This window comes from Cryptomeria japonica, chromosome 11, assembly GCF_030272615.1.
Source record: "Cryptomeria japonica chromosome 11, Sugi_1.0, whole genome shotgun sequence".
Taxonomy (NCBI): domain Eukaryota; kingdom Viridiplantae; phylum Streptophyta; class Pinopsida; order Cupressales; family Cupressaceae; genus Cryptomeria; species Cryptomeria japonica.
In genome coordinates this window covers 26,010,678-26,020,855 of record NC_081415.1, presented here as the reverse complement: position 1 = coordinate 26,020,855, position 10,178 = coordinate 26,010,678, and the positions used below count along the sequence as shown (strand labels likewise).

Genomic DNA, 10,178 nt, shown 5'->3' with positions numbered 1-10,178 from the left:
GATTGATTTTTAGCTTCTTCCTTCTTTTCAACTTTAAGCTCTCTAGAAGGAACCTTATATTCACCTACAAAGGTGGGATTAAAATCAAGGGATCCCCAATCGTCATCTGCGAGAACCTTCTCAGGATCAAAATCCTTCTTATGTGTAGTTTCAAGTCGAGAAGAGTCTTCTTCAGGAGCTCCAGACTCATCCAAAGAATTTTGATCATCAGAGAGCGAGGACTCATCGATAGGTATCTTGTTTAAAGAGTCACCACTAGACGAGGGCGGCTTAGAGGCACCCCCTTTGGAAGTAGATGTTTGCAAACAAGCTTGAAAATTGGTGTCACCTATCAAGGTATATGTCTTATTGTTGTAGATAAACTTAACTTGTCTGTGCAATGTAGAGGGGACAGCTTGCATACTGTGAATCCAAGGTCTCCCTAATAACAAGTTGTATGTTAGATTTCCTGACATAACATGGATAGGAGTAGGCAAAGTTACAGGCCCCACTGTGATGGGTAAGGTGATAGTACCTAATGAAGTCTTAGCCACATTATCAAAGCCTCGAATAGGACGAGAGTCCAGCTCAATTAGGGATGTATCCACATTCATCTTATGCAAAAGATTAATGCTACACACATTAAGACCAGAGCCATTATCTACTAGTGTTCGTCTTATAGCAGTGTCTTTCATGATAACCACAATCATCAAGGGATCATACTGATGTTGGATTTCACTATAGGCAACTCATCTTGGGTAAACACAATTTGAGCTTTAGGATTCATCACAGAGTTAACCAAAGATGCTATATTACTAGATGTATTCGGTGGAGGAACATTCAAATCTTTCAAGGCATCTTGTAACATTCCATGATGAGTGGAAGAAGTTTGAATCAAATCCCAAAGGGATATCTTAGCAGGGGTAACTTTAAGTTGTTCTATGAGATCATATTCCTTACTAAGAACGTGTTAAATACGTGGAGCTTGCGGAAGAATTGGTTGAGGATTCGGAAGAGAAACTGGAATAACATGAGGAGGACTAGGCTACCTATTATTTTTGGTATGGTAAGTATGGGCAACCGCATGATAACTCTCTCTAGTTATTTGCTTGGCATAACTATAAGGACTTACAGGTTTTCTTCCTTGCACGGTGATGATTGGTTTATTCGGAGTACGAAAGGAATCATGATCATACCCTCCTTGGATAGTAAGGAGAGGTGATTTAGGACTTTGAAAGGTGGGAGAAGGATAAGCACCTTGGACTTCAAAGAGAGGCTTTTTATGCTCATTCAAGTTTATTATGTTAACTAATTTAGAAGTCTTGTTCTTGTTTAAAGATTTTGATAAAGCCACAAAGTCATCAAGAGCATCATCCAACAAACCATGATCATATCTATTAAAAGGTTTATCTTTTGATTCAAAAGGAGACATCTCCTCATAGAGGGGATTGTTGAAAACAACCATGTTACTAGATTTAGTGGAAGAGTTGATAGGAATGTACCCTTGAGAGGACTCATTCAACTTATCTTTCTCATCACAACGAAATGGCATAGTAACAAGGTTTATGAGTTTTTGGTAAAATGAAGGTTTGACATCTTTAGGGTTCAAAAACTCATCTAAAGCTTCATCTAATTCATCTTGGCTATACTCATAATAATCATCATAAGTATGAACATTTTGCAAATAAAAGTCCGACATTTTGAAATTAAAGTTGCATGAAATTAGAAACACACTTTTTTCTTTTTTTTCTTTTTTTCTTTTCTTTTTTTTTTCTTTTTTTCTTTTTTTAATGAAAATGAAATAAAAACACACTAAATCTAGATCTAGACCTAACAAATGCAATGCAAGAAGAAGCAATGATAGATTCACGTCGGGTTCACCAAAATGTGTGAGGGAAAAAGCGAGACTAGGTTATCATGCCCTAATCCTACCTCTTGTCACACATTACGGAATACGAAAGAGCCTAGAGGTATCACACAATTGGCTACTTCTTTTTGTGAAAGAGAGAGCCATGGGCTACCTATTAGGATTCCTATTCCTTCGTTGTATTTGAAAGGTAAGATTATGCAAGTCCAATTCCTAACCCTAAAATGCAAGTATGAACTAATAACAAGATTGAAAAATTGAACTTAAACAATGGAAAGCTGTAAATACAAAGATAAGACAAGAATGCAAATGCGTACCCGGAGTCAAAATCTGAGTGGAAATGTTCAGGATGGGGGCGCGGGCGCCACTGTCCTGATTCTGCACCTGAAACTGCACCTGGAACCACTGTTTTGCACTCTGGAAAACTGTCTGAAATGTTGTCTGTCAGGAGGACCAGGGCGCCCAGCGCCTCTGTCCCAGGGACCAGGGCACCCAGCGCCCCTGTCCTGACAGGACCAGGGCGCCCCATGCCCCTGTCCTGGTATTCTACTCTGCAATTTGGTGTGGGGTGCTGTCTCGACCTGCTTCTTCCAGATCTGCAACCTGCGGCGTCGTCTGAGTCTCGAAACCTGCACTTATATCTGAAAAAGGTGTTTGGGCGGCTATATAGGGTTTTGCCTTAGTCAAACCCCCGCTTCGGTGATTTCCACCTCCACGAATAGCCAAGTTGTATTGTAAAAGTAATGTGTGTGCAAGATCTAAAATGCAAGTAAGCAAACTAGAGCAACCTAGAAAGTAAACCCTAATTGCTTGTAAATGATAATGTAAATGCTCTAAATCAAGATGCAAAGTGATCTAAAGCATGGATAAATGAGATATTGAAGCTTATGCAAAGACATGAAAACAATATGAAATCATACCCAACCCTCAAGGGAGGAGTACAAGCCAATCTTCAGTCGGTAATCTCCTATTGTTCTCCAATGTCTTCCAAGCCCTAAATGGATGAATGGATTTGATAAATGCTTGATAGAGGGATGTTGAAAGTTGTTGAAGTCTTCAAAGTTCTGCTCTTTCGCTGCATATGAGGTTCCTGAAAACAAAATTTGGATCCCTTCAAATGAGAAAAGAGAGCTCTTATGTATGAAACCCTAGGTCATAATTTCGTCTTTTGGCCGACCTAGAGATTGAATATCCCGCCAATTTCTTGGGGTTAAGCTTTATTTTATGATTGGATCGCGCTCCTAAAATTTTGGGAAAAATGTCTGGGACCGTGTGCACTCCGGGCGCCACGGTCCCGACAACTTTTCACCAAATTTTCAGGGCCGTCAGATATGATGATTTTAGAGAGAATCCCGAAGTTACAGGTGATTTCGAGATGTTTTGACCCCCGAAATCAAGCCCCCAAGCTCAGAATAGGGCCTAATTAGGGTTTTTGATTTAAGTGATGTATTGGAAGAATAAAATGAAAGGGGCACGCTTTAATGGAAGGGGCCGACTTTATGATGTGGAAAATGATGAAATAGAACCTTTAGACCTAATTAATTTGATTAATTAAGTGCTAAAGGGGAAATGTAATGCAAAATGCAACTGCGCCAAGGCGGGTGCTAAACTAGGTGTTAAATTGTACTGCTTTAGCAAGTGCGTACAATTTATGACGTTACAATATCATTATATAATATATGATGATTATTATGAGAAGGCATGTGACCATCAAGGAATGTGCACAAACATATAGCACCTCTAGTAATATAGGATATGTACTAACTCAATGAGAGAGCGAGGAGACAATATATGATAGAAAAATATCTTTATTGGAAATACATGTAGATATATAATATTTCTTAATGTATCAAGGATAGGTGTGTCATATGATATAAAAGATAGAAATATATCACAATCTAAAATAAGTGAGTATAAATTTCAGCCAAAAATTAAACTCTTAACGGGTGCAAAAACTTAATAGGAGAAATCAAGGATGGGAAGGTAGAACCAAATATAACTCACTATGCATGCCTAAACCGAATTCAAACTTTATGAGAATATAATAATCAAACCATTTATAAGGCTAAAGTTATTTCAAAATTAGAACTATATTAGACCTAAAAATGTGAATTAGAAACCATATAAAAGGTTGAAATATATGGGATTGGATGGGTTTACCAAAATTGAAGAGAAAATAGGATTTCCTTAGGTTTAGTATGAAGAGCACACAATATACTAAGCTTGGGGGTTGTGCATCAATATATAACAATTTCAACTAAATTAATATTAATTGTCATTAACAACTTTCGCCAAATATAAACCCCAAATTATCAAAGCAATATTTTACTAATATTTTCTTAATGATAATGCATTTAATCAACACACATCCACACAAAGAACACCAAATATATGTGGAAACCCAGAATTAGAAAAAGCATAGTGAGAATAACTACTTGGATCTACTACCCATATCGATCCTCACAAAAAATAATAAATCACTTACAATATGAAGTAGGCACCAATCTAGACTAAGGAAGAGACTTGGCATGGGATGAAGTGAATCCTAGAAACATACCACAATAATGGAAACTAAAATAGGTATATTTTGTAATAGAAAAATTCTAAGGTATTCTAAATTGACATTATGATACCTTCCTTGTCAACTAATCACTTATCCATCTATCAAATTACATATAATAGGACAGGTGAGAGTTTTTTTATATACTCATGATTCTATAGTGATTTAAGAACAATATATTAATGATATTATATCCTAGTTGTTAAGGTGAAACATCAATCTAAATTATGTATCTTTCTATGTAACTTTGACTAAGTTACATATTTACATCATTGATGTTAATAGCGTCTAGGATGTCCAATATAACAATCCAAAATACCAAGTCCTTTCAGCACATAGAGTTACAAAGACATGTTCTAAGATCCCATAATTACTTCTACAAAGTATAATGTTGATCCACAAAGGGATTCCAAAAATTTCATTATATTGGAGCATCCATATTTTCTAGATATAATTCATTAGGGTGACTAATTACTCCTAGTTGAACGAGTTTATATGAAATCTGAATATTCTGACTAAAATTGCCTTACCTAAATCATGAGCTCCATAAGTGGCTAGACGACCATAATATAATTAATGTGTTTGATAATACTAAATAAATTGATTACTTGAGTGGATTGTACTCTTTAGCAAGTTATTTTAGAATAGGAGAATAAGTATTCGTAATTTTTTATACTTTATCAAAACCACAATGTGTGATATTTAATTTTATAATTAACCTCTTATTATACCAGTTTTTGTCAACGAAATCAAAAGTTGCAACTCTTCCCTTTAACATAATTTAATATTAAATTTTTTCATACATTTTATCCTTCAAGATAAGATAGATGTATTATTACACATTGTAAACTTACACTTGAAATTATCCTAAGGTGAGAAACCTAATATTATGCTAATATAATACATTAGAAAACATAACATGGCTAACCAACCACTTAGACACTACAACGTAAACTTCGATGGGAATTCGAAAGTGAACCTCCACGATCATCAAGTGTAGGGTGCATGATAAGGGATAAAATAAAAATGTAATCAAGATGACTTCCATGTAGCTCTTGCTAGGAACCAATAATCAAGAAAAAGCCTTCAATTTCCTAGTCACATACAATTTAGTTAAATTGTGTAGTCTATAGACACAATTGAACTATCTACAAAGACACTTTGGTTGTCATCATCCTCATCTAAAATAGAAAACTAAGACCAAAAAATCAATAATATTTTTCATAACCATGGACTAAACTAGACTTGATATATAATTTTAAAACAAACTAGTTCTATTGCAAAGGAAGTGGAGTGATTGATTTTCTATCAACCAAAGGATTGATATATATAAGATTTTACTCATGAGAATACGTTTTTTTTAGGTGGATAAGACTATTGAGTGTGTGGGATTAATGACACAATTTTTTAGTCACAACTAAACATATACACACAACATAAGTAGATTTATTACACTACATACAACAAAGGCTTGAATTTATATACCTGCAACTAAATGGTTCTTGTAGGACATTCCTCTTTGACTTGCATATATAATCATGTATTACAGTGATGGACATGGTCATGAAATTATCTAGTAATTGTGCCAAGTTGTATTTATATGAAATCAGACCAACCTAAGGATGAGAATAGCCTTCTTCTACTTGCGTGGGAGCATGTTAGATGTTATAAAGGAAATTTTTGGATGAGATTGTGTGGAGGAAGTTGCATGAAATCAAGTGCATTCTATGACATTCTCTAAATTCCTTTGAAATATTTTTTGTTCATAAGAAACAAGGTGATGTAAAATATGCCATGTATGGAAAAAGAACCAAAATAATTTAGACATAATGTTGAGAATAAAAATTCAGTTCCTAACATGTCCTTACATGTAATGGGTAGGGGGTCCTACAAGCTTGTATTAATGGAGATATCATGGGGGATAGTGAATAGAATGGTGGTCATGGTCCATGAGGTATTTTTGTATTAGAGATGGTTATTAAGCTTTGAATATATACTAGTGATGATCCTTCTTTGATGTGTTTATTTTTTTCAAAAAGATAGCAATCATGCGGGGATTGCAAACATTTTTTAGGAGAAATCGTCCCCAATTTTGAATGAATGAAGGTGGGATTTGTTTTGGCCTCCATAGACTATGTGACTATCAACAATTTACTTGTATTAGTTATGCTTAGCTACACATAGTTATATCATTGATGAAAATGGAAGTGCTTCCAACTACATGTTACACAATGGAGCTCCAAGGTGGTGGACTTAATTGGTGAAGAAAAAGATAAGATAACCTAACAAAATGGAATTGATAAATAGTTTGAGAACCTTTTTGCAACTAAGTGTAGAGTTTTCCACTTATACCGCAAACAATTATAATGATAATGACCAAAATTAGGATCCAAAATCTCTAATTTGTTGCACATATGATAGCATGTCTCTCTATATTGCTATTTTTCTAGTACATTTTATGGTCACTATATTTATTAAATGTGATCTTGGACATATTAAAATCCCCATACATGATCCACAAAGCAGTGGGAAGAGATTAAGAAATACCATGCTAGAGATTAATCTTTCAACCATGTTGTTTGAAGAGTAAATATTGTTGGAGTAAATTAAATTTATTTTATACTCTAATTAAGTTTACTTAGGATAGCTTTATTTGTCACATGACGCAATCATTTAACATTGTTAGTTATCTTAGGTGTCATTCTAGATAGAGATGAGTTAGTTTTATGCATTTAATTTTGTTATAGGGTAGTTGTACCTACTCCCCCCTACTCTCTCATCTCATTGAGCCACATCATGGCATTACCTATGCTCTTAATTATCTAGCCTCTTGCCTATATAAGAAATCTCATTTGTACATTGTAACATAGCAATTCATTGCAAGTTAATCTCAAGACTTTCTCTTTGATCTTCATTGTTCTTCATTGCTTAAGTTGCAACATTCTCGTGCATGGTTGGATAGTTTCTTGGTTGATCGATTGAAGTGTGTACAACTTCAAGGGATAATAACTTCTCCAACAAATATTAATAAACTCCAGGGAATGGTTATTATGCTTTTAGCATTGGATTTTACTCTTTTTAGCTAATTATTTTAGTATGAGAGGATAACTAATTTATAATTTCTAACAAATTTTCATTATAGATATATTTATATTGTTCACTCTTTATTTTTACAATTTAACTTATTATATTAATTTTTGTCCATTGAATTAAAAATTACAAAGTTTTACATAATATATATTTATTAATAATTTTATGGGCCATTCATTTAATCTTCTTTGGTATAGAAAGATTGAATATTAAACCTTGTAATTCAACTATACTACAATCCACATAATTTAATAAAAATATGAAAAACTTAAATTGAAATAGAATTTTTCTCTTAAAATATTTTATTAGTAATTTTTTGGAGCACTCATTTAATCTTCTATGATAAGATAGAAAGATTGTTCCATCTTGTAATCACTATGCTAAAATCCACATGTATTTTAATAAAATGATGAAATACCTAAATTTATACTATGATAATATTAATCAGAAGAAAAACCTAAAATAGAAAGTATATATATATATAACATGAATTTCTTTCTATATTCTACAAGTTCAATTAAAACATGAATTTCTTTCTATATTCTACAAGTTCAATTAAATCTTTTCAATATGATTTTCTTCCCAAACAATCAGTAGATCTAGAATGTAGATATATATATATATATATATAAAACATGAATTTCTTTCTATATTCTACAAGTTCAATTAAATCTTTTCAATATGATTTTCTTCCCAAACAATCAGTAGATCTAGAATATATTGATTATAGAAATAGATCCAATGGTGGGATGGTGGGTCTGTATTTTTTTTTAATTTTTTTTTAAATAAAATTATCATACCTATAAATAGACACTATCACCACATTGCCATGGTTACCAACCATCCATTTTCCATTAGAGAAGAATTCAGAAACCTCTATCTATTAGGCTATAGTAATAGCCTTATAGAACCAAGCTCCACAAATGGCACCAGAAACAGGTCCAACAATATATACCCCGAGATCGTTATACTTGCCTGCTATCAGTGCAGGGCCCAGCGATCTTGCTGGGTTCATCGAACATCCTGAGAGAGTCCTGCATGTAAAACATTCTCAATTTCAGTAGTCCAAACATACTCCATCTAAAACATAATGAAATTCTAAAACACTTCATTGTCAGTACCATGCATACCCAGCTAATAAACCATTACAAGCTGCTATACCACCCACAGCAATCCCTGCCTTTTGACCATGCTGCAGAATAAAGCATCGTTAAGCTGATTGTTAGATATTACAGTGGAATAAAACACTAACTAGAGGACTGTAATACATGAACTGTTTACTTTGTATCTAAAATGATTGAACATCAAAGACCTCATACTTTTATGGTTCAGAGTAATAATCGGATTTATTTTTAAGATTTTTTTCGTTAAAGTTTAAAATTATATTTATTAGTTTGATGATGGATCATATTTCTATGATCCATATCATTGATATAAAACAAAGCTTACACAATTGAATTCATAAAGAACATGTGATAATGATAGAATATTTAAAACTGTCTTATGTTCTAATATGTTGATGGGATCGGTAGAGTTTTGATAAATTGTCTGACTTACTGCTTTAGCATGAAGGTAATGATGAATTCCACCACCAGTGATGCAAAAGGATTTCCCACAGGAACAGTGACAGCAACATTAATGGATGTGTTTGTAATTATTTCATGGAGTAGAGCTGCAGCTGCTGTGGCACCCGCAATCTGAGATACAATATAAATGGGCAGCTGACAATATCACAAGCATACAAAGAAAGTATCAGATTAGGACAAAGAAGAGAAAAACAAATATTTAAGCACGGATTCATCCAATCCTATCTGTTATATTTGGAATCTTGTTTTGCACTTAGTATGTTGGATTAACTCACCTCCTTAACAGAAAGTCTTACCACGGCTGAGAAAGCAAGACTGGCAGAAGGATTTATGTGAGCACCAGAGATATGTCCCAAAGAGTATATCATCGCCATTATAACCAGCCCAAAAATAGCGTTAACCCCAACGTAAGTTAAGACTTCATCTCTGGCTTCCACCATAATTCCTCCACACCCGGCAAACACTAAGATAAAAGTTCCCACCAACTCTGCTGCAGCCTATATACAAAAATTGCATGATTGCATTAGACAATCTCGAGAAACAAAACAAATCAATTGAATCTATATATATATAGATACTGTCCTTCTATATTTTATTGGTTTTACCTTTTTTGTAGATTTTAGCCTCTCTGAAAATAATGTTTGCTTTAGTAGCTTTCACTTCTTCCATGTTTGGCTTGTTTGTGTGAGGAGAAACATTGCTGCTCCTCAAGATAGTATACGGCCACTGAAGAGGGTGTCCTGCTTTGCTTTTCCATGGTGAAAATCCTTCTACTCCTTACTAGATGGTCTGCAATTTAGCTTTTATGATATTTCCTTGTGTACAGCATGCTATTTATATGTGGAGAACCTTGATTTTGAAGTTCATCAGATCAGAAACAGATTTAAAATATTGAAAATAATATGTTCATATTTTTTCTAGTTTTTCTATATGTTAGTATTTGGCGTTTTTGAAGGCCTTTGGGGCATTTTCAGCCCTTGAAACTTTGGCCTGTCCCTTAGAATGGTATCATAGGCGTTCTTTCAGGACTTTGCCTTAAGCTCTTGGAGACCTTTCCAACGAGTTAAACAGCTCATAATTTCAAGTCCGGAGTACA

The 10,178-nt window shown here is 33.9% G+C and overlaps 1 protein-coding gene across 1 annotated transcript; it reads right to left on the bottom strand.

Annotated features, from left to right (window-relative positions):
- Positions 1–8,379: 8,379 nt before the first annotated feature.
- On the bottom strand, positions 8,380–9,839 carry LOC131070796 (aquaporin NIP1-1-like). Its single transcript, XM_059214332.1, has 5 exons — positions 9,804–9,839; positions 9,358–9,579; positions 9,089–9,217; positions 8,618–8,688; positions 8,380–8,530 (listed from the first exon to the last, which is right to left on the bottom strand). The coding sequence occupies exons 1-5, from the start codon at positions 9,837–9,839 to the stop codon at positions 8,380–8,382; spliced, it is 609 nt and encodes a 202-aa protein (XP_059070315.1).
- Positions 9,840–10,178: the final 339 nt, after the last annotated feature.

Excerpts from the sequence above, each read along its gene's own strand:
- LOC131070796 (XM_059214332.1), bottom strand. The coding sequence starts at position 9,839 with ATGGAAAAGCAAAGCAGGACACCCTCTTCAGTGGCC. Across the intron at positions 9,218-9,357 it reads TAAGACTTTCTGTTAAGGAG|CTGCCCATTTATATTGTATC; the intron begins GTGAGTTAATCC and ends TGATATTGTCAG. Across the intron at positions 8,689-9,088 it reads GAAATCCTTTTGCATCACTG|CATGGTCAAAAGGCAGGGAT; the intron begins GTGGTGGAATTC and ends TTTATTCTGCAG.